This window comes from Nannobrachium achirus (genome assembly GCF_963921795.1).
Source record: "Nannobrachium achirus genome assembly, chromosome: 3".
NCBI classification, from domain to species: domain Eukaryota; kingdom Metazoa; phylum Chordata; class Actinopteri; order Myctophiformes; family Myctophidae; genus Nannobrachium; species Nannobrachium achirus.
In genome coordinates, this window is record NC_137812.1 from 26,596,963 (window position 1) to 26,622,472 (window position 25,510).

The following is a 25,510-nucleotide window of genomic DNA, read 5'->3' on the forward strand; positions in this document are numbered from 1 at the left end:
AAGCATTAGACAGAATGAGAGTTCGGAAATTTGCACGTTGCAAATTCCAACTCACCGAATATTTCCGTCAAAGTATGGACAGGCCTTAATGCTCTAACTCTCAGCACTGTGGTTCCCAGACCTCTAACTCAACAGAGATATTGACATGACAGTATCTTGTCAATATCATGGTTCCATTGTTTAGTGGGCAAATAACAGACTGAATCCCCATCAAGCTTTAGAAGACTCAAAGCACTTTATTATTCACGCAAACAAAAAGGTATAAAAGTTGTTTTCCCCCTTCATTCTAGAGCAGCACAAAGCATACACATTCATCCAGTAACTAGAGCAACAGTAGTAAGACTGCTATAGTCAAGAGCGCATACAACATTCATTAGCATGTCTTTAGGTCTAATATATAGGCTTACAGGACCTGGAAATGCCTACATTCTGGAGTGGTGCTGTTATTAAACATTAGTTATGACATTTCAGTTAAAATGGGGAGTAGGTGAGCTGTCTGTACAAAAAATACACGTGGTTGGCAGTTTTAAACTATTGCCAGTAAACTTGAAAAATAAAAAATCTGATCTTCACAGTGCAACACTGTTGGCAATATGCTATGACGCAGTCAAGAAATACATTATCATAAAAACACCCCATAAATAAAAAGGTTTTTTGTTTAAAAAAAGAAAAAACACATTGTTCAGTCAGTGTAATCAACTACCTGCAGTAACACACTGTCCCCTCTGGAGCTATCAAAGTAACACACGCGCACACACACACACACACACACACACACACACACACGCGCGCACACACACACACACACACACACACACGCACATACACACAAGCAGACAAGAAGATTCTTAGATTAGATCATGATTGTGATATCAAATATTGTACTGAGCAGTCTCTACTGGAGACACTTGACCTTTCACGTATACCTGTTGTCATCCATTCACAGGTTCGGATACATATTGTAGCCTAAATAAAGTTAGATAACTTTTTCGGAAAATGTATTTATAGTTTTTGCGACATTACATTTTCTCCAAGGTCATTAAAACGAACCTGAATATTCCTTCAATGTTGCCTAAACATTGCATGGATCATTTCATCTAGACTTTAAAAATCGTTCAAATTGATCAAATACAACAAAACAGTAACGGTGTAATAAATGTTCACTATGTTGGCTTATCTATCACAAGAACCATGATGATTTTCACACTGCACTGTAATGAACAGAATCCAGAGGCTTCCCCAATGTATCATTTGTAAAATGGTGGGCATTAAATATAAAGTTTATAGAGAGTTAATGGCTAAACTTGGCAGACCACCGGTATGGTCTTTTAACTGAACAATAGAAGGGTAAACAACCCTTAGTATAAGAATTATACTTAAAAGATTTCTTCCAACATTATGCACATTATGCAGTCTTGTCTTGTCTGGTCACCACAGGTTATGGTAGCCATTTACTGTAACGAGCATTAAATTCCTACCACAAACCTATGACAGCGGCCATCCTTTATCTCTTCACAATAAAGGAGTGTTTAAAAAAATAAGAACTATGACAGCGGCCATCCTTTATCTCTTCACAATAAAGGAGTGTTTAAAAAAAAAATAAGAACAATAAGAAAAGCAATGAGCAGTGCTTTGTTTTTCTCCTGCTGAGGAGAAAAATATGAATATCTCGGCCAGGGTAGGTTTTTGTACATACCGTGTGTGTGTGTGTGTGTGTGTGTGTGTGTGTGTGTGTGTGTGTGTGTGTGTGTGTGTGTGTGTGTGTGTGTGTGTGTGTGTGTGTGTGTGTTGACCGTGCGCAGATTGAAGTGTGTTAATTGGCGGAGGGGGGCAGATAGTAAGGGTGGAACAGTCTCTCGTGCGCACAGATGTGCAGAGCAGCGTGTGTGTGCAGCAGCAGACGGGGGAAGCGAGAGGTGAAGTAGTCGACGAAGCCCTCCGGTACTTCTCCAAGGGTCTCCTGGACCTCCGGCGGCAACTCGTGGTAGTGATGTTTCTGCAAACACAGTGTGGGAAAACGTACTCACATGTTTTACTTAAGTAAACGTATCAATACTGCAATATGGAAATAGTCTTGTTACAAGTAAAAGTCTGAAATAAAAACATTTGCTTCTTGAGTGAAAGTGCAAAAGTATTGGCATCAAAATGTCAATACGCAGAATGTCCCATTTCAAGCTTGTAGATTGGATATTTTCAAATGGCCGTAATGTATATAGGCTGAGGTGTATGCTGAAGTGTATGTTTTCAAAATAATCTAAATCTACAGAGTAACAAGTGTTGTGAATTGTGGAGTAAAAGTACAATATTTGGATCCGAGATGCAGTGGAGTAGAAGTAAAAAAGTGCAGGTAGTAGGTACCTCAAAATTGTACTTCAGTACAGTACTTAAGTAACATCTACTTAGTTACTTTCCACCCACTACAACATGCAGAACACAACATTCTAGAGAAGCAAGACACACGTGCATGAACACAGATCTCATTCCCCCCGGATTCGGCACAAACATGGGTATGAATTTATTCTACCATTATGCCACCAAAATGTGGAATACCCTGATTCCTACCACCAGTCATCACAAAGTGTGACTCCCTACCCTCCTTCAAAACCGCCATAAAAGAGCACCCGTCTGCACTTGGCAACTGGACCTGGACAATACAAGTCTTCTAGCTAAGAAATTACCCCCACTGTGTTTCTGTAAATATATTTTACTGCTCCTAGTATTGATGATTTCTTGTACAGTATTGTATGTCTTGATGAATTGAATACACAGGACCACAATGGAAACAAGCCCCCTTTTCTATCCTTTTAGCATTATTGTATAACTGTACCTCTGTACTTTTTGCAACTGTTAATGGAGTATTCAATAAAAAATAAAAAAATAAATAAAAACAGGAAGAACAAAAGCGCATATTATGTGTTAAAGGCACACACACTGACCTTATTTCTCATGGCTCTGAGCAGGTCTCTGACAGAGTTCCCTTTGTATGTCCTAAAGCGTCTCAAATCTACAACACACCATGGAAAACTGGATTCATATAATTTGTTTGAATGAAAACAACACATGAATCATGAAAACACAGCGCATGAATCATAACTATGATTTTAATTTCTTCGTCCATGCTGTCAAGGACTGTAACATCCAAAGTGTGTGTGTGTGTGTGTGTGTGTGTGTGTGTGTGTGTGTGTGTGTGTGTGTGTGTGTGTGTGTGTGTGTGTGTGTGTGTGTGTGTACCTGTTTGTAGAGGCACAGAGATGTGCATCCTCCAGTTGGTTCTGACCACTGCTCTCCCTGCAGTCTCCAGTCTGACCACGATGGGACTGTCAACCGGTTCCTTCTCTATACGGTCACTTACGTCCTACAATCAAACATATGCAAACATGTGTACGAGCATACACACAGAGAGAGGGAGAAACACATCTACATGTACATATACTGTATTGTACTTTTGCTTACAGTGTCAGCTTTTAGCAACCTCGTCGTTTCTTACAAGAATTAAACGCACAACATCTCTTTGCTATATAACAGATTACGTGTCTCTGCGGGTAACACTGCTAGAGTTACAGTACATGTAGCTGCACACTGTACAAATCATCTGGTTAGTGTGCATCTGTGAGCATGATGACTGCTAACTGGTTCAACACACTAGTGGTGGAAAAAAGTATTCACATTGTTTACTTAAGTGAAAGATGTAGTGGAGTAGAAGTAAAAGTACTGAAAATTGGAAATACTCAAATTATGTAAAAATACTTAAAATTGTACTCAAGTACAGTAAATATACTTTGTTACTTTTCACCACTGTTCAACACACACTACAGACACACACCTGGAAGAACAGCAGCTGCTTCTCAGGCCTCCAGAAGAAAGGGTGTTTGAGCACACAGGAGGTGGAGGGGCGGGACTCCGGCTCAGGGCTGACCATCCGTTCAATCAGATCTCGAGCTATGACATCATCTGATTGGGTGACAATTAATCGGCATGTAAAATGTCATAATCGTGACAGCCCTACTAGTTGGCACTCTGTCGAGGTGCCGGGAAACAGATGGCACCGGACACAGTGCTTGCGCGCTATGCTGGCGCAAGTAATCATTGCGTTTGAGACACACACACACACACACACTCACCATGCATATCCTCCATGAAGTGTGCCAGTGTGTATTCCCCAGCTAGGATGTTAACCTGTCGCCGCAGGCTGTCTCCAAACGGATGCTGCCCCCCACTGACCACATAGTAGAACACACAGCCCGCCGAGAACACGTCCACAGCTGCTGTCTGGAGAGGAGAGGAGAGGTACAGGTGTATTTACCGTAGTATACAATAGTGTGGAACTAATACAACATCTCGACAGTTTCTGCTCAGGTAAACATTCGGCGTGCGTCTCCTACCGGGTTGTTACCAGGCGTATCCCGCAGCACCTCAGGGGCGATCCAGCCTTCTGTTCCCGGTATTCCGGAACGCAGGGAGAAGCTCGTTCGACCGTCCATGATCTTCTTGCAGAGGCCGAAGTCGGAGATGAGAGCCCGGATCTGGCCCAGGGCCCCGGGACCAGAGAGCAGGATGTTCCTGGGCTTCAGGTCCCGGTGGACTGAGAGGGGGGGGGGAAATTACAGAAACACTTTTTAATGTTTGACTGTCTGAAGGAGAGCTGTAAAAACTGGAAAGTTTTGCGTTTCCCCATTCAAGTCAATGGGGAAAATTAATTATCTCAACAACAACGTACTGTATCTCTTAGCAAAATGCAAGAACATGATTCGCGATGAAGCCGGTCGATTTGACATAATTATGACTCGAGTGTGTGCAGCCAAAACTGCGTGACAAGTATTTGACTTTTGGGGTTGTTTCCTATCCATGGCAACAACACTAACTGTGTGTGTGTGTGTGTGTGTGTGTGTGTGTGTGTGTGTGTGTGTGTGTGTGCGTGTGTGTGTGTGTGTGTGTGTGTGTGTGTGTGTGTGTGTGTCAGACCTATGTTTAAGGAGTGGAGATGAGAGAGGCCACACATGGTTTGCTCCAACAGGCTCACAGCGCTTATCCCAGGGAAAGAGGAAGGTTCCTCCACGTACTATAGGGAACGCACGCACACACGCACAAACGCACACGCACACGCACACACACACACACACACACACACACACACACACACACACACACACACACACACACACGCACACACCATTGGGTTATTGCCATTGCCATTTCTAATCCCAGCTATATTACCGTCCTTGAAGTTAGCTTGCAGCTCACAGAGCCATCTTTGAACATTATGCCAACAAAACCAATGTACTTTAGAGCAGTGGATCCTAAATGTTTCAGACTCGAGACCCAAAAAAAGAGATAAGACATTTGCCCGGGACCCAAACTAGTCGTTTAATTTGTAATTTTTGAGGAATTCAAAAGTCCTTAAATCATCAGTCACTTTAGAACTGTGCATATACCGCTCTATAACCTTAAACTTTATGTTGGTTTGTTTACTGTTGAGTGCGAAAACAATGTTGCACATTAAGTTAATCATCTGGGCACCCCCCAAAATAATTCCCTGGGGGTCCTGAACCCACAGGTTGAGGACTGGTTTCACGTGCACACTGACCTGCTGCAGAGTGGCAGTGCACAGCTCTATGGCTATGTAGGTGAACAGGTGGTCTCTCTCTGTGCAGAAGTAGCGGATCACGTTAGGGTGCGTGTCAGACTGTCGCAGCAGCTGCACCTCGCGCTCCGCCACCACGAAGCACTCGGGGAGGATGCGCTTCACTGCTACGTGGCGGTCATCAAAACGACCCCTAGACACACACACACGCACGCCCGCACGCACCCCCGCACACACGCACGCACGCACGCACACACACACACAGTTAGTACACAGTAAGATGATTTAAATTAAATGATTAACTCATTCTCTGCCGATCATGTACTTCCACAGATTATTTGGGTTGGCCCACCAATCCCGTCTTTTCAAGTCTCTCTTTTTTTTTGTTAGCGAACAGCTCCATCAGGTGTAAAAAGATTGGAATCAGTCCCATCCGAACACATGAAATGATGTAATCTAAAACTGAGATCTACATCCGTTTTCTGTCTATACTTTTTTCCGCGGAAACGCCATTATCTACACTCCTTTGATTGTGTTGCATGTGAGAGTGGGACACGCTGTTTCAGCGGCCCATAACTCGAGAACGGGTGGTCGAAATGATTTTTTTCTCAAAGAAGCACAGAGATGACCTCCGTCATTACAAACTAAATCGATCGTACAGGAGATAAATATTCTGTGACTACTTGAAAAGGTCAGAAAAACTGAAAATCGCTGCCAGTTTTTGGGTTATTTATTCTTGTCAGAGAATGAGTTAAAAACAATGTCTTTAATCTAAGAAACTCTACTATACCCTGTCAGTGACAAGGACCACTGTACAATGCAATAAAGAGTAGAATAATAATAATAAATAATAATAAAACTTTATTTATATAGCACCTTTTAAAACAATGTTACAAAGTGCTTAACAACAAAATAACATCAACAGTGAGTCATAATTATAACAGGTTCAGTAACAATAAAATAAGTATAAAAACAACATACAGCAATGGTAACAGTGAGAAAAGATGCACTTTAGGGGGTTAAAAAGGCCTTTCTATAAAAATAGGTCTTAAGTTGAGACTTAAAAACAGTTATGGAGCTAGCAAATCTGAGGGCCACTGGCAGGCTGTTCCAAAGCGTGGGGGCCCTGACCGCAAAGGCCCTGTCACCCTTGGTTACCCTGTTTGAGCTGGGAACCTCCAGAAGAGCCAAACCAGAGGACCTCAAACTGCGGGCAGGCACATATGGTTTTAAAAGATCAACTAGATACTGAGGTGCTAGGCCGTTACGAGCTTTAAAAGTTAACAATAAAATCTTAAAATCAATTCTAAATGCTACAGGCAGCCAATGTAATGCAGCCAGTACCGGGGTTATATGTTCAGACCTCCTAGTCCCAGTAATAAGCCTGGCGGCCGCATTTTGTATTAACTGTAGGCGATGTATGATTCCCTTGCTGATACCAGAATATAGTGAGTTACAGTAGTCCAGACGTGATGAGATGAGGGCATTAATAACTTTATGGAGGTTAGGGGTGGAAAGGACAGCTCGAATTCTATAAATGTTTCTCAGTTGGAAAAAGCAATTCCGTACCACCGTTTTTACTTGGGCCTCCAAACGGAGGTCAGAGTCCAGTAGCACACCCAGATTCCTTGCTACTGGTGTAACATTGGTGGACATGGAGTCGAGACAGTTTAGTAGTTGAGATCTAGCGGTGGGAGGGCCGAACAGGATGATTTCTGACTTGTTAGTATTGAGTTGTAGGAAGTTAGCAGACATCCAGTTTTGGAGGTCAGTTAAACAGGCTTTTAGGGAGGAAAGACAATTTGGGTTTGAGGTGTTGAGTGGGAGGTACAATTGGGTGTCATCTGCATAACAGTGGAATTGAATGTTGTGTTTACGAATGATTTGACCTAGGGGAAGCATATAGACGGAGAACAGCAAAGGACCAAGAATTGATCCTTGTGGGACACCGTGAATGAGGGGGGCAGAGGAGGAGGTGGCATTTCCAATCTCGACAGAGAAGGTTCTAGATGTTAAGTATGACTGCATCAGCTGGATAGCGGTGCCAGTTAGACCCACCCATGACTGTAGTCGGTTCAACAGGGTGGCATGGTCGACTGTGTCGAAAGCCGCACTTAAGTCCAAGAGGACCAATATTGCTGCATCCCCATTGTCCAGTGTCATTAACAGGTCACTGGTGACCTTAGCCAAGGCTGTCTCTGTGCTGTGGTGTGCTCTGAAACCGGATTGGAATTTTTCTAAAAGATTGTGGTTGGACAGGTGTGTGAGGAGTTGTGAGGAAATTATTTTTTCTAATATTTTGGACATGAAAGACAGTTTGGAGATGGGTCTGTAGTTGGTGAGAAGAAGAGGATCGAGAGTAGGTTTCTTTAGAAGGGGGTGGATTAAGGCGTGTTTAAAAGAGAGTGGGACAGAACCGGAAACTATGGAGTGGTTGATAATGGTGAGGATGGATGGACCTACTGTTTCAAATACCTCTTTAAGAAGTGAAGTTGGAATTGTGTCGAGATTGCAGGATGAGGATTTCATTTGTGATATGGTTTTGGTTAGTTCTAACAGGGTTATGGGTTCAAATTGATGAAGAGGAGCTGGAACGGTGGGTGAGATTGAGGTGATATCAGTGATGGGTGGGATCTGGAGACGGATGTCTAGAACTTTATTGATGAAAAATGTCAGTAATTGTTCACATTTTGCTGATGATGGCTCTAGTTGGTGGGAGGTCGGGGGTTTTGTAACAGAGTTAATTACTGAGAAGAGGGTCCTGGGGTTATTGCTGCTTTTTGTGATTATATCAGAGTAATAGTCATACTTGGCCTTGATTACAGCTTCTTGGTAGGTTTTCATGAGATCTTTAAGGATAATGAGGGAGTCAGGATGTTTGGTGGTTTTCCATTTCCGTTCTGCTGTTCTGCGTTTTCTCTTGATTGACCGGGTGTGCTCATTGAGCCATGGATTTAGGTTTAATTTTGGGATTCTTGTTTTGAATGGTGCAATGGAGTCCAGGATAGTTAGGCAGTTACTGTTAAAACTGTCCACCAAGATATTGACATCGGGATTTCCAGTGAGCTGGCCGGAGGAACTCAGGAATGGGGAGGTTATAAAAGCATTACAAAAAGCACTAGCTGAGTTGGAGTTAAAAACGTGTGATCTAAAAGAGGCTGAGGGCTTGGGGGGAGGGCGGGGCAGTGGGAGATTAAAAACAAGGGCTTTGTGGTCAGTCACTCCACGGACCATTAGGTCGTCAATTAGTTCCACAGCACCGATATCCAGACCTAAGGATAGCACTAGGTCAAGAGTGTGACATGATAAAAGTACAAGTGTGTACACAGATGCACTACCTGAAGACAAACGTTCCTGCTGTGCCATGTCCCAGGATCTCAGAAGGACTGAAAGAGATTTTCCCAACTTCTACCTCCTCGCTTCCCCCTTCTAACAGAGACAGGAGAAACAGAGGACCAAAGAACGGGTGATGACTGGTTGTACAGACAGCCTATCAGGTTTTCAAAAGCCAAACTCTATGATGATGCAATAAGAAGAATGTTACAATAAGATATTAACCATGTATAATTTGTGTAATGACACATTCTGAAAATAGCTCATTTACAAGCTCGCAATGTGTCACAAAGCAATGTGTTGTGAGCTTGAATATCTATTTTCCAAATTTTTGATAATATCTAAAAAAATATATATATTTTTGAAAACTATAATGACATAACAAAAACAGGGACACCAGGTTAAAAAAGTGTTTTCGTTCTGCAAAGTATGCCACTATAATTAGAATGCATTGGTCTAACCAGTAGAAAAATTAACTGAATTCTAAGCATTTTGTTCAACCCTGCTCTTGATTCAAAACTCATTCTAGATAAATGATATCCTATTCAAATCCAAATGTAACGAAGGTTTTCCATCGCTTGCCTCGTACAAACACTGGAGTATGACTGACTGCTTGGTTTATCTTTGACATGAGGGTGTGTGTGTGTGTGTGTGTGTGTGTGTGTGTGTGTGTGTGTGTGTGTGTGTGTGTGTGTGTGTGTGTGTGTGTGTGTGTGTGTGTGTGTGTGTGTCAGTCACCTGTCGTGGCTTTGTGGCCCGTGTTGTTGTATCTGTCTGTGTCTGAGCTGTCGGTGAGGTGAGGATTACGGGGAGGGTCCGTAAAAGCAGGCTGGGATCCTGTAGTAACATTGGTAAGAACAGAACAGGTATGATTATTTTGTTATCATTACTGCATTTTTACAACACTTCAGGTACCCATTAAAACTGGGAAAGCATCTGTATCATTTTAGATTATAACAAACATAATATGGACAAACATTGGTAAAATTGTCAAATATCATAAGCAGAAATTGTGAATATAGCCGATCTACATGCTCGTTGTGAGCATGTAGATCTGCTATTTTCACAATAGAACCATGTTATACAAAATGTAATGCCTCAACTCTTAGTCCTCGTCAGGGTGGGGGGTCCCCAGTTCAAATATAGTTCAAATATGATTATTTTGGGGGGGGTCGCTGCCCTAAAAGGTTGAGAACCACTGCCCTATAGGTAGAATACAAGTGGGTTGTGATCGTGCCCTTAATGGGTTAATGATAAGTGGTGAAATAAAGCACTAAAAAGAAACATGCGTGGTGGAATGAAGCAGCTGGGAGGCACTGTGCTCACCACTGGAGACGTTTGTGTCTGTGGAGAGCTGCGTGTCCGTGGAAGGAAGCGTGTCAGAGGATGGAGAGGTCACGGCCTGCGTGGGAGGAGGCTGCATGCGCTGGAGACGAGACTCTAGCGCTTCCTCCAGCTGCCTTTGGGCTTTCTGCTGTTGAGCTGCACGCTGTCCAAACACACACACACACACACACACACACACACACACACACACACACACACACACACACACACACACACACACACACACACACACACACAGGTCAGTAAACACGCCAGCTCATGCTCTACTCTAACATGTCCCGAGGACCACATCTGAACATTTATATTGTACTTTTGTTTACCATGTCAGCTTTTAGCAACCTCGTTGTTTCTTGCAAGAATAAAACGCACAACCTCTCTTGCTATCTAACAGATTACAGGTAACACCGCTGCTAGAGAGTTACAGTAGCTGCACACTGTACAAATCATCTGGTTAGTGTGTATCTGTGAGCATTATGATGACTGTCTCACACACACACACACACACACACACACACACACACACACACACACACACACACACACACACACACACACACACACACACACACACATCTTGAAGAGGAATCTATAGCTACTAGCTATAGATAGATAATACTACTAGCTTGTTAGCCGTTTGTTAACTGGGATGAAACCAGGGGACCAGTTGTTCGGATTTAAAATGAAGCAAACACGGAACTAAAAGTTCCTATGATTGGCTGCTACTTGCGCTGTTCTGGTACCAAAAGCAACATGTTCTCCATAGGATTCCATTCATTTCCCCCAAACATTTACATTTGATTTTCTTACCTTAATAAACATTGTCATAAATACTTTATTGTTCTATGGCTCTGGTTGCTAGTTTAAAGCCTTGTTTCAATCACCATGATATGCGTCCTGTGAAAATATGGTCCCATTTATGTTGATGTTAAAGCAGGCCAGGGTGGGGCGCCCGCTGGCCTACTGGTCCAGGTGCATAGCACTTAGGCATTGCCACATAGGCATGGATGCCTGGCGGCGGCGCCGGTTCGATTCCCGATCCGGACGACCTTTGCCGTGTGTCACTCCCCATCTCTCCCCCCATTTCCTTTCAGTCTACTGTCCTATCAATAAAGGCATAAAAAGCCCAAAAACAAATCTCCATCCATCCATCCATCTTCAACCGCTTATCCGGAATCGGGTCGCGGGGGTAACAGTTCCAACTGAGCCTTCCAGATTTCCTTATCCTGAGCAACTTCCTCCACTCCCTCTGGGAGTATTATACCGAGGCGTTCCCAGTCCAGTTTGGAGATATAATCCTTCCATCTGGTCTTTGGTCTGCCACGGGGTCTCAACCCAGTGGAACGTGCATTGAGGACCTTCCTAGGAAGGCGCTCGGGGGGCATCCGTACTAGATGCCCGAACCACCTAAGCTGACTCCTTTCCAAGTGAAGGAGCAGCGGTTCTACTCCAAGTATTTCTCGGGTGATTGAACTTCTCACCCTATCTCAAAAACAAATCTAAAAAAAATAAGAAAAAAGAAAGCAGGCCAGGGTATGCTGTAGGAGGGGCTTTTTACCCAAGTATCCCTGCGGTTGCACGTGACCGTTGGCAGCCAATAGCTTTTCTTGGTACCCATTAAAACAATGATGGCGACACCCATACAAGGGCAAATAAAAAATAAAAAATAAATCACAGCAAAGAAACCAATGACGGTTCCCACCGTCAATATTTTTTTACAGTCTATGGCTGAAACACTGGAATTTGTATTATAAAAATGTACTTGATGTGACTAGCAGTCACCACTAGGTGTCGCCAAACTACCAAACATAATGGCACACGCACACATACTGTGACACACACACACACACACACACACACACACACACACACACACACACACACACACACACACACACACACACACACACACACACACACACACACACACACACACACACACACACGAAGAGACTCACAGAGGGGTAAGTGAGGGCAAAGGCCAGCCATCCTCCTAGCAGCAGTGTTAGAACAGCCACAGTCAGAGGGTCCTGAGACAGAACGACAGGCAGCACATTGGATGTCTTCTGGCCCTGACCTTGGCTCCTTCCAGTCACATCGCCTCCATTAGCGTCGTCGTCGTCGTCACCACGGTGGCTACCAGTGACCCTATGGAACTAGGTAGAGAATAGGGCATTAACGAAAAAGTCGACAAGTCGACTCAGTCGACTATATTACACAAGTCGACTCCCACCAGAGAAAGTCGAAAGTCGAAGTTGAAAAAAAAAGAAAGAAAATCTAATGTGAAAATAGCAGATCTACATGCTCACAACGCCTCGCGTTGCGAGGCGTTGTGCAGATAGATCTACATGCTCACAATAGCAGATCTACATGCTCACAACGCCTCGCAATCGGCTATTTTCACAATTTCTGCCTCTATATATTTGACAATTTGGAAAATGTTTAATTTGTCATTTTAGAGGTATTAAAAAGTCCTTAAATTGGCACTTTAGAAATGTAAAGATACCCTCTATACACTTAAACTTTATGTTGGTTTGTTTACAGTTGAGTGAGAAAACAATGTTAGTGGAGTTCTACCTAACACTATGTTCCTCTACCTCAAGAAATTCTTCGCAAATCCGGAAAGACCCGTCGTCTGGTCCAAAAATAACAAAAACTGTTTCGCCCCTCACCAAATCAAAGGTATCAGTTGACAGTTGAAAGCTTACTCTACTTAGTGGACGCGGTCTGAGCCCCCCACCACACGATTAAAATACATTTCTAGGGCTAAATGAAAATATTCCACTGGATGGAGACACTCTTCCTGGTTGAAGACTGTTTTTACGAAACAGCGCTTCCAACGTCGCAGAGTTGAATAACACCCAATGAGACAATGCTCTGTGTAATTCGGTCCTCTGACCTGCGCGACAGTAGTGAGTTGGGACCCTGATGGTGACGACAAATAGTGAAAAACTAGAAGAAATGGAGTCTCCATCCGGTAGAATATTTTTCATTTTGCCCTAGAAATATATTTTAATCGTGTGGTGGGGGGCTCAGACCGCATCCACTAAGTAGAGTAAGCTTTCAACTGTCCACTGATACCTTTGGTTTGGTGAGGGGCGAAACAGTTTTGTTATTTTCGGACCAGACGACAGGTCTTTCCGGATTTGCCAAGGATTTGGGATGTAGAGGAACATAGCGTTAGGGAGAACTCCACTAACGCTATGGACCAGAGCTAGTGGCAGCTGTGGATGGGGAATAAATCTACAGTATGTCATCTGGAGGACAATCGTACGACTGGGACGTTCTGTCATCTCAGTGGGGGGTGGAGAGCATGATGTATGGTTTTAATTGTCCTGATAACGATTAACATCAGTCACACAGTTAAATCTGACATCATCCTAACACTCCAATTTTTGCACAGAGCACGTTTTTTGAGGCAGAAATGCCGGCATGGTGGTCCGGGCACCCTAGGCTGCAATGCCGGCCTGATAGCCCATGGGATGTTGGTATCCGAAAGGTGGCAAAGGTTACCATGCATTTTTGAAAAGCTCTATATCTGTAGATTATATTTTGGTATGATTACCCTTTCTGAGACACAGCTAAATTGGTGTTATCAGCCGCTAGAGTTGGTGTCCCACTTTACTATACAGGGAAAAAAAAAAATGTATCTGCTTTAAGTAGCATATGAGGGGTTGAACTAGGGGTTTTTCATAATTCTGAATACATTGCAAGCATCTGTTTTGCACAAAAAACATTCCTTGGGCTAAAAACGGCAACATTTCGTGCAAAACAAATGCCAAATTGCAATGGATTCAGAATCATAAAACCCCCCTAGTTTGACCCATCATATGCTACTTAAAGCAGATTAATTTTTTGCTTTTTTTCATCAATTTCATAGATAGATTCATAGACTTGTTCGACAGCACGGCCATCAGTCTATGTTGGATTTGTGTTTTTAGTTAACTTGACCTTTCACTGTACTTGGTCTGCTCTTTTTTTTTTACCTCTACAGCAAACCTATTTGCCGAAAATAGACGATCTACAAGCTCTCAGCACCTCAGAACTTGTAGATCTGCTATTTTCTAAGTTCTCCTCAGAATAGGGATGTGAGGGTTCAAGTTGTTAATTTAAAAGAATGATCCTATCACAAAGATTTGGCAGCCCCCCTGTAGTAACTCTGAGGACCCGCTAGGGGTCCCGGACCCCCTGTTGAAGACCCCTGCAATATGAAGACCCCTGCAATATGTATTATGTTTCTGATCCTGCACAACACAGGCTTTACATCTTATGATCGCAATGGGTCTCACTTAGACAGAGAGAACATGTCCCTCTTTCTGACCATAATTGGTCTCGTTTATAATATTTCTGGCCTTGATGACTTAACTCCATCTGGCTGTTATAAATCCTGCTCCATAAATTCAAGAACAGATTTTTTGTCAGTTGTGTTTCGATGCTTCCATGTCTTATACTCTTGAGAGTAGTTAAAAACATTAATCATTCCTGCCACTTCTCTCTTGTCAGATGTGTCCCCTTAGCTTAGACTCACAACAATCAGCCAAAATAAGATTTGCTCGAGTACATCCATAAAAAGAAATGAATGAAAACGGAAAAGTAAAATGTGTTTCATATACAGGGAATTCATGATATTCAACTCTAGAGACTGCTTGACATCATTATTTCTCATCTTTTATCATTTAAAGGATTAGTTCACCCAAAAAATGACTTGTTTTCTATCAATTGTACATCCCATGACGCCTTGAATTCATGGAGATTATTATTTTATTTGTTTTTGCTGCATTCCTAAGCCAATATGCTCTGTATACAGCTGTGTCTGATGCGTCAGACATGAAAACCCATAATGGCTGTATCAGCAGAAAACTTTCAGATATAATCGTAAGGTGTGAACCCACCTTTATTGCATCACATAAGCTGCACTAAAAAGAATCACGTCGCTTGAATCACAGGAAATGTGTCTGCTGCTAAGTCAGTTGCATTTACACCGAAAACATTATTTTTGCTGAAGTGGAACATTTTTCAACTCTGAACTTCTGAATGTGGCTTAAGTGGGATTTGTAAAAATAGGATTCCATGTGACCTTTTTCTGTACAAAAACAAATCTGATTTATGGCTGGATTTGGCTGCCGGTTTAACCCTTTTAGAACGGGTACACATTATTGTGTATCATTATTTTATGCTTTAACTATTGAAAAATAGCAGATATACAAGCTCACAGCGCGGCACCGAGTGCCGCGCTGCGAGCTTGTAGATCTGCTATTTTTGAAAAATCGGGAAAATTAGAATTTTGACCCGATTCTATAAGTGTCTTTTGAATCCTCCTAAGTTTTTTGAAAAACCTAAGTTTCTATGTCAGCAATCTGGCTAACCATCGTCAAAGAAAAGGTCCTTTTCACTTAAATGGAGCTCAGTTAGTCTGTTCTTGAGAGACTACTATGTCAGTGGTTCATGTGAAGGACCCCCAAAATGATATGTACTTGGCCACGGACCCGCATCTCAAAATATAACTTTTTCAAAAATAGCAGATCTACAAGCTCTGGTTAAAGAATTCAATAATTCTAGGCCTAATGTCATAGAGCTTCTATTTGAAGGGGTGTTACTCACATGGTGCTGGTCGTAGCGGGCCGCCGGGGTGACGGGGGAAGCAGGGGTTCGAGGAGGGATGACGGCTTCACCAGATCTCTGGAGGTTGGCCGGGAACTCCCTCAGCATGGTGGTGTGGGCTAGTGGAGGCAGCTCATGATGCCCTTACACACACAAACATGTACAGTAGTTAACTCCCTCAGCATGGTGGTGTGGGCTAGTGGAGGCAGCTCATGATGCCCTTACACACACAAACAACCACACACACACATGTACAGTAGTTAACTCCCTCAGCATGGTGGTGTGGGCTAGTGGAGGCGGCTCATGATGCCCTTACACACACAAACAACCACACACACACATGTACAGTAGTTAACTCCCTCAGCATGGTGGTGTGGGCTAGTGGAGGCAGCTCATGATGCCCTTACACACACAAACAACCACACACACACATGTACAGTAGTTAACTCCCTCAGCATGGTGGTGTGGGCTAGTGGAGGCAGCTCATGATGCCCTTACACACACAAACAACCACACACACACATTTACAGTAGTGTTTGACGTTGTGCGCCAAGATGGCGGTCTAATCCATCTGCTGTCAATGAAATCAATCAGTTTTTGATTAAAAGAATAATTCAATGTAAGGCGTCTCCAGCTCTACCACTGGTCGTGTGTAGTTTTATTTGTACAGTACTACTCTTGACTGCGTTAGCTTTCGGGAGTTATTAACCAAAACTGCCCTCAGAGCACCCTGGCATTCTATGCCATTTGATTGGACGGGGGCATAATGGTTATATTAACATATAACCATTATGCCCCCGTCCAGCTGGTTCAGTTTAGATCAGGGGTCAACAGGGGGTCCGTGACCCCTGGGGGGTCCTCAGAGTTACTACAGGGGGTCCTCCAAATCTTTGTGTGATGGGAACTTGTTTTTTTCCCCCTTTCTTATATTAACCACTTGAACCCTAGCGTCCATATTCTGAGAACTTTAGCCAAAAATAGCAGATCTACAAGCTCAGAACGCCTCGCACTGTGAGGCGTTGTGAGTTTGTAGATTGGCTATTTTCGTCAAAGAGCATTGGAGAGGGAAAAGAGCAGATTAAGTACAGTGAAAGGTCAAGTTTATTAAGTATTGACCGTTCAAGTGGTTAAATATCTGGAAACACACATTAACATGAATCCAAAATACACTGTTGATCGTGATGTCAAACAGTGAAACTATATCTATGAACAGATTGTGGGGGTCCCTGCTTCATCTCTCTCTCAACTAAGGGGTCCTTGGCCTGAAAACGTTGAAGACCCCTGGTTTAGATAAAAGGTTAGAAGCACTGCCCTAACAAAAGATTATTTAAAAAATATTTATATACTTGAATAAACATTTTGTTAAGTTTAGAACGGTTAAGTTTAGGTATGGGATTGGTGTGGTGTGTGCGTGTGGTGCTCTGAGAGCATCTCGACAGTGGTCACAGACCTCAGTCTTTGACCAATAAAAACAATGCGACTGTCTTTGAATCGGCAAAGAAAATAAAAACAATGGGGAGCCCTTTCACATAAGAGTACAATTTGTGCCAACCGCCAGAATCAGAAGCCCTGAACTTCTCTAAACGGGGGTTTATTTACTCAGCCCTTTGTGTCATGAGGCTTTCATTGCCAAACTGTTGAGACACACAGTCAATAAATCTTCCAGGGGAATTGATCCCCCACGAATAGCCTTGAATCCCTAGAGCTTGGGTTTGTCAGGGAGTGTGTGTGTGTGTGTGTGTGTGTGTGTGTGTGTGTGTGTGTGTGTGTGTGTGTGTGTGTGTGTGTGTGTGTGTGTGTGTGTGTGTGTGCGCGCGTGCATGTACCAATGAGCAGCCAGTGGTTCTGCAGGCTGTTGGTGCTGCCTGGGGGATAGCGTACATCAGTGGACGGTGTGATCTCACACTCTCCTCTCTCTCGGACTGTGACTCCCGCTGTCACTGGGCCTTCGATGCGTGCCAGCGTCAGCCCCCGGGGCTGCAGGGGAGACAAACCAACCAAGTAACACGAGCCGGTCCACACATCATTCTGAAGGCATCTATTATCATGGCGTAACTTAACACTTTTATCTATGTGTAACTGTCCGACGCACAGGATGAGCGTTAGAAACTCTGCTTGGACATTTCTGGGTAAGGCAATGAAGTGTGCAAAGGATGGATATTCTGAAAACTAAAACAACAAAAATTTTTAACTGACGAAAACTAAATAAAAACTAAGCTATGATGACTAAAACTAAAGGCCAGTCCACACCAAGGCAACTCTTTGCAACTCCTTTGCAACATGCAACTACTTGCCACTATTATCCCCAATTGCTGTTGCAAGGAGTTGCATTGCTGTGGACTGGCCTTAAAACTGTTTTGTTGCAAGGAGTTGCGACTAGTTGCACTGGTGCGGTCTGGCCTTAAACTAAATATATTGACATGATTTCGTCACATATAAAAAATTGTCTAAAATGTTAGAGAGGAAGTACTGGAGAAGTGATCCAGTCAAATTGTATGTTTGGTCGCGCTTGGGTGTTGCGCTCTCAAGAAAGCATCTTAGATCGGCTATTACAAAATCAGCTGTACATTTAGTCGACTAAAATTGGTTTAGATTTTCAGATGGCTAAAATATGACAAAAACGAATATAATGTTAACAAAAGACTATGATACTAAAAAAGCAACACGTCGTCTTTGTGCTCAACACCAGTGACACACCGTGGTGGACCAGTGAGATAGAGGCATACAGATGGTACGTACAAAGACAAAGAGAAACAAAGACATACCAAGACATACAAAGACATACAAACATGTTGTCTTTGTACTCACCACCAGTGACACACCATGGTGGACCAGTGAGGTGGAGGCATACAGATGGGAGTCCAGTTTGCCAACGTAAAGAGTGGGACTATAGAGCAAACAAGATTAGTATCACTGTAACCACTGAAAGACCATCACCAGCATGAACACTGTGCGTGTGTGTGTGTGTGTGTGTGTGTGTGTGTGTGTGTGTGTGTGTGTGTGTGTGTGTGTGTGTGTGTGTGTGTGTTGCTTCGTTTTCAGGTATAAGCTAATAAGGGCATAAGTGTCGTCAATGTAAATAAGTTAACATGATACTTCATAACCTAAACCTGTATCATTGTGTGCACGCGCGTGTGTGTGTGTGTGTGTGTGTGTGTGTGTGTGTGTGTGTGTGTGTGTGCGTGCGTGCGTGCGTGCGTGCGTGCGTGCGTGCGTGCGTGCGTGCGTGCGTGCGTGCGTGTCTCTCTCTGTATGCCAATAATTCCTCTTACACAAGTTGGGTTTGTGCGCTGGCCTGCTCCTTCACGAACTGGTAGCTCCACTTGAGGGTGGAGTGTGCGTCTGCCTGCTCGTTGGCCGAGGCGAAGGTGAGGAAGCGCAGGGTCTCCATGGCCAGCGACAGGTGGGGGGCGTGTCTCAGGGAGTCCCCGGTGTACAGATAGACCCCCACCACAGGAGAGCCGTAGTTCTGACTCCACAGGACATCACCTGGAAACACACACGCACGCACGCAGACACGCATTCACGCAGGCACGCACGCATGTGCAAGTACAGTCGCCCATGTCAGTTATTATGATGCTGTATGTATGGGGTTATACACATTCCATGTTAGGTATACACATACACGTATTCACACACACAAACATGCAACCATGCACAAAAAGAATAAAAACTTTGGAAAACACAACAGCACACACTTCCCTACCCGTCTCTCTGTCAACTGTCACAACTTGACCATCACCACTGGACACCAGGTGAGCCATCTCTGTAGGAGAGTTTAAAAGTTAAGAAAATAATAGTAATAATAATAATATATATTATTTTAAATGCAATTCAAGCTACGTTCATAAGATTGTTGGCATCCATATTTTGGGCGTTATTATAAAATAACATATTTCAAACATTTACAAAAATAACAGGCTCACAAAGCATCTGCAATTTTCACTATTTTCGGGGCTATGCTAGCTTGGTGAACCATCCCGGTCGTGTGAATTCACATTATCTTGTGTCTGCAGACCGGTCTGACCCCAAGCGTTGGGTGGGCTTGTTGTAGAAACCAAAAAGTGGAATAGCCAATTATCTGAGATGGTTTCCCAAGCTAGGGGGCTGCAGCCAGAGGCTATGGCTATTTGGGGTCCATCCATGGCATGAAAAGTTTTCTTTAATAAAGAGTATCCAATTATTAAACATACTGTAGTCTTGTTTCTCATCATACGGGGGAGCAGAGTAGTCATTGTACGTCGCATTCCATCGCAGCTCCTGTGTTTTGGTGTCGAACATGGTGATCATGTATTCTGGAACGCAAACAGCCCGACATACACAAACGTCACATCACAGTCCCAGCATATAGCCGACGCATTGTTCATCTTTTAACTGTTTACTGAAGGGATAGCGTTGTCTACTGCCAAAGCTAAAATTAAACATGTTAACATGTTACCCAAACAGAGGGAAGCAAATGCTTGATACATACCACTTGGGAAATATAACCAAAGGGTAAAAAAACAAAAACAAGATGTATATCAAGTTTATCAACAATTCTTCTACTGGAATGGCGTCATATGAAACACCATGTTGTGAAATTGGTGATGAGATGCAGTGTGGTTGTTTGTGAGAGTGTGTGTGTGTGTGTGTGTGTGTGTGTGTGTGTGTGTGTGTGTGTGTGTGTGTGTGTGTGTGTGTGTGTGTGTGTGTGTGTGTGTGTGTGTTACCTGTGCGACCTATGTAGAGCAGAGGAGTGTTGGGGCAGATGGAGTCAGAGGTGGATGTGGTTAAACTGGTCTGCTTCTCACCTGTTTCAGGATCCACAACAAACCACACATCCTGTTTCTTACCTGCAAACATAAACACACACACACACACACATAACTAATACAGATATACAGTAGGCAAAATACTGTGAAGCAAAAGATTCAGCTATTTATTTTATGTAATAAGATTAAGGGCTGAAAAAACAGCAACTTCTAGTGCAGTGTTTCTCAACCACTGTGCCTGGGGACCTTTGGTGTGCCCCTGAGAAGGGGGTCAAGTGTGCCCCTTGAAACTGCTTAAAAGCCAGTATTGTATTTATCATTTTAAAAATGATTTAAACTAGTGAAAAGAGCCGATCTACAAGCATGTGCGAGGCGTTGTGTGCTTGTAGATCTGCTGTTTTCACTACTGTTGTGCGACAGCCTTGTATGATGAAGCAGGGCTTTACTTTGCGAAGAAACTTCGAAACTTGGAGATACAAGGTTTCTTCCCGACAGTGACGATATTTACTCCCCCGTATTATGTTGGTGTGCCCATCGATTCTTGGGACATGAAAAGTGTGCCCATGCAGAAAAAAGTTTGAGAAACACTGTTCTAGTGTCAGGAGACATCATCGTGATGTTCAGGACAACAAGATCTCTGTGCAAGCTTATTCTGTAATGAACATTAATAAACCTAAACTGTGCTGGCAGGTGACACAAAGACATCTAAATTAAATTATGAAAATGACTGCTCAGAAACTGGCGTTCACAGGCGAGTGAAACGTGTGTGGGCAAAATGCATTATGTTGTACTTTGTGTTGGATTTCCTTTCTTATTACAACACAATTTGTCATGTGAAACCTGTTGGAGACATAGCAGGGGCAGTATTCTACATTTATCTCTGCTCGATTTCAAATGGCTTATTAATAGAAATGGTGGGCCTCCTAAAACTAAAATAGCATCGTCTTTTCATCTCTCATCGTGAATGTCTTGTAGCATGTGGCTGTAATACCATTCATGAAATTAGTAAACAGAGACACTGTAGTTATGGCAGAGAATGAGACAGCAGCCTGAGAAAACAAAGGCAGTGACAGCTGTGGGAGAATGTGCGTGTCCGTTCACACTAAAATCTGAACGTGCGTGCACAACCGGCACGCCCACATACGGTAAAGTCACATTTCGCCCAATCTGGCCCGTGAACTGAAATGAGTTCGACATCCCCTGACCCAGACCAAAACCTCTGCCAAGTGCCAAAACATGCAAACATCCATGGACACACATGCACGCGCACGCACACACACACACACACACACACACACACACACACACACACACACACACACACACACACACACACACACACACACACACACACACACACACACACACAAACAAACACACACACGTCTCACCAGTATACAGTATGCCATCAGAGCTCTTGCAGGGAGCGGATTGGACCAACTCTGGGATGGTAAAAGGCAATTTCTGTAAATGCACAGCAATTTTAGAAATCACAAAGACACACATGCACAGGCACAAATACATGCATACATGATATACATTAACTTAGATCAGGGGTCTTCAACGTTTTCAGGCCAAGGACCCCTTAGTTGAGAAATGGATGAAGCAGGGACCCCCACAACCTGTTCCTTATAGTTTCATTGTTTGACAGCACAATTATCAGTGTATGTTGGATTCATGTCAATTTGTGTTTTCAGATATTTAACCACCTGAACCGCCGTCAATAATTAATAAACCTGACCTTTCACTCATACTCAAACACTTATAGAAATTGTCAAGTACAATAACAGTGTGGATCAACAACTCAATACAGAGAATTCTAAAAAAAGTGGGATAATTTTGTTTGATTCTATGACGGTGTAGCTTGCTAAAAATAATAGATTTATAAGATAGCACGTGTTGCTATCTCATAGTTATTTTTGGCAAGCGACACCTTCGCGTGATGGAGGGTAAATAAAAGCATAACTGCTGATCTCACCATCAAGCCTTCCTTGTGTTTGCCACCCAGGACATACAGGCTGCCATCGTTGGGATCCGGGAGGAAACCTGGTCTGCAGAATGCAAGTCATACATGTCAGTTCACAACCATGTGTGCAGATGTTGTAGTTTTGTGTGTGTATGTGTATGTGTGTGCGTGTGCGTGTGCGTGTGCGTGTGCGTGCGTGTGTGTGTGTGTGTGTGTGTGTGTGTGTGTGTGTGTGTGTGTGTGTGTGTGTGTGTGTGTGTTACTCACTCTGTGAGGTAGACAGGTACTTGGATAACGGGGTCTGAAAGAGATTTTCCAGACAAAATTGTATTAAGTTAATAATGTGTGGAAATGTGTGTGCAGCTAAAGATAATAACATTGACAAGACTAGTGCGTTGTTGTTATTTGTGTTGCTGTTCATCTTCCTCTGCTCTCTCTCTCTCTCTCTCTCTCTCTCTCTCTCTCTCTCTCTCTCTCTCTCTCTCTCTCTCTCTCTCTCTCTCTCTCTCTCTCTCTCTCTCTCTCTCTCTCTCTCTCTCTCTCTCTCTCTCTCTCTCTCTCTCTCTCTCTCTCGGGGCCACCTCCGCTCCGGCTTGGCAAAACCGGAACACCCACTCGTCTGGTCTGAAAATAACAAAAACTGTTTCGCCCCTCACCAAACCAAAGTATCCGTGGGGAGTTGAAAGCTTAGTCGACGCAGTCTGGGCCCCCCACCACACGCTTAAAATCCATTTCAGAGGACCGCATTAACAGAGCATTAGTCTCACTGGGTGTTATTTAGCTCTGCGACGTTGGAAGTGCTGTTTTGTCTTCAACATAGGAAGAGCGTCTCCATCCGGTGGAATATGTTTCATTTCGCCCTAGAAATGTATTTTAAGCGTGTGGTGGGGAGCCCAGACTGCGTCCACTGGGTAGAGTAAGCTTTCAACTCCCCAGGGATACCTTTGGTTTGGTGAGGGGCGACAACAGTTTTTGTTATTTTCGGACTAGACAAGCGGGTGTTCCGGTTTTGCCAAGCCGGAGCAGAGGTAAAGAAACATAGCGTTCACACTCTTCACACGCTCTGCATGTTAAGCGTGTCTTGAGATAACTCGTGACTCAGTCTGCGCTGTACAAATAAAGTGCATTGATTGACGACTGATGATGATAACCTTCTCTGAGAGTCCACTTGATGTCTCCAGACTGCTTGGAGACGGCATGCAGGTTGCCGTCCAGCGTGGAAATGAAGAGCAAGGACTCTGGCAGAGTGACAGAGCGAACCCCTCCCACCTGGGAGGAGAGGACAGGAGAGGAGAGGAGAGGAGAGGAGAGGAGAGGAGACAGCAGAGAGGAGAAGAGAGAAGCCTCATGTCAGCAGCGCTCTGCATTGCCAAGAGACATTGGGCACTGTGAGTGTGTCATCATGTCCTTCATTTTCACATGCTGCAGCTCGATCCCCCATATGACATGAGTGTGAAGTGAAGAGAAGGGCCGTGTGCTTCTTATTGGGTGGGTCCTCTGACACCTTCACCCTCCTACAGTTACAGATTGACAGATTTTATTTTAGCAGGATATCCGTATTGACATGCTCTGAGTGTGTGTGTGTGTGTGTGTGTGTGTGTGTGTGTGTGTGTGTGTGAGTGTGAGTGTGAGTGTGAGTGTGTGTGTGTGTGTGTGTGTGTGTGTGTGTGTGTGTGTGTGTGCGTGTGTGTGTGCGTGTGTGTGTGTTCACCGCTCCCATATTTACCCACCAAAGCGGTGGCAGCTTGAAACCCAGACAGAAGAACTAATATACCCAATGGTACAAGGCTACAAGAAGTGGCCCAACTGCCAGCGAAGACAACCGCACGCACAGTCTCACACGCACGCGCGCAACTCGGGAGTATTAACTTTCTGCTTTCTGGGTACGATTTGGATAACATGTCAAGCTAAACAGTTTAAACAGCCTATCATATCATAGCTATTAGCAACTTTACTGGTTCCAATTCCAAAAATAGAAACGCGCAGTCAGTCGGATCCCCCAGTTGCGCTCTCCCTCCAAGTGCGCACACACAAATAGACATAAAAACATAAACAACGCAACGGGCGCTAACTGTAATAAACGGTTATAACTTGGCCGATTTACCTCAAACAGTTTCCCTTCCCAAGACAGCAGGAGAAGTAGAGACGTGATCAGGCGTCCCAAAGCCCCCATAACGACCCCCATAAAGGGCTCTTTCAGGTCTCTGGACAACGGAGCGGTGTGTGTGTATGGGGTTGGGGTCTATTGAAAAACAACAGAGGTCAGAAGTAGAACTCTCTCTCAGTTTCCAGCACTCGGCCAACGGTCCGGATGGCCATGACAGCTTTTTAAACCCGTTAAAACATGATACCGGAGTGCTCGCCTTGAGGAACGGGACACTCTCTAGCGAAAAGAGCGCGCCGCCGTGGAGCGATTACACGTGAAAAAACGCAATAATAACACTGGCATTATTGTGTACTACTGCACATTTCCGTGTTGGGACGGAACCAGTGATGTCAGGAGGGGGAGCGACCTGTCAAACAAGCCGAGGGGGGGCGGCTTCCCCGGCCTCTGAGTGACAGCGCGGCGCACCAATGGCTGGAGGAAGATGCGGGAGCGAATGGGAGGGGTGTAGAGAAAAGGCTGGAACACGTGGAGCTTGTTGGCTGTTCTTCAGTGAACACGCAACAAGAGGGGCTTTCTGTGCAATAGAAAGTAGTGGAGTGCATCATTCCCCTCCCCATGGATTCTGATGATCGCCTCTCTCTCTCTCTCTCTCTCTCTCTCTCTCTCTCTCTCTCTCTCTCTCTCACTCACATACACTCACACACAGTGTCACAGTCACAGACACAGACACATACTGGTACACATAGGTCTACAATTAAACACTAAAGAAAGGATGTAAAAGATAAAAAGATAATAAATAAAAGACTTGACATTAATGGAGAAATCTG

General features: G+C 43.9%; 1 protein-coding gene across 1 annotated transcript; it reads right to left on the reverse strand.

Annotated features, from left to right (window-relative positions):
- Positions 1 to 260: 260 nt before the first annotated feature.
- On the reverse strand, positions 261 to 24,993 carry ern2 (endoplasmic reticulum to nucleus signaling 2). Its single transcript, XM_080721997.1, has 24 exons — positions 24,681 to 24,993; positions 23,728 to 23,845; positions 22,844 to 22,877; positions 22,589 to 22,661; positions 22,002 to 22,074; positions 20,569 to 20,691; positions 20,053 to 20,154; positions 19,566 to 19,625; positions 19,132 to 19,348; positions 18,668 to 18,746; positions 17,686 to 17,836; positions 15,860 to 16,002; positions 12,217 to 12,414; positions 10,241 to 10,403; positions 9,653 to 9,751; positions 8,920 to 9,010; positions 5,585 to 5,774; positions 4,963 to 5,059; positions 4,383 to 4,582; positions 4,122 to 4,269; positions 3,824 to 3,951; positions 3,232 to 3,355; positions 2,937 to 3,004; positions 261 to 1,996 (listed from the first exon to the last, which is right to left on the reverse strand). The coding sequence occupies exons 1-24, from the start codon at positions 24,759 to 24,761 to the stop codon at positions 1,814 to 1,816; spliced, it is 2,943 nt and encodes a 980-aa protein (XP_080578123.1). The 5' UTR covers positions 24,762 to 24,993; the 3' UTR covers positions 261 to 1,813.
- Positions 24,994 to 25,510: the final 517 nt, after the last annotated feature.

Bases quoted from the DNA above. Each gene is read 5' to 3' on its own strand.
- ern2 (XM_080721997.1), bottom strand. From the start codon at position 24,761: ATGGGGGTCGTTATGGGGGCTTTGGGACGCCTGATCACGTCTCTACTT. The intron at 5,060-5,584 runs GTCAGTGTGCAC...CGTTCCCTATAG, and splicing joins GCACTGCCACTCTGCAGCAG to TACGTGGAGGAACCTTCCTC. The intron at 3,356-3,823 runs GTGTGTGTCTGT...GTTTGATTGTAG, and splicing joins AGCAGCTGCTGTTCTTCCAG to GACGTAAGTGACCGTATAGA.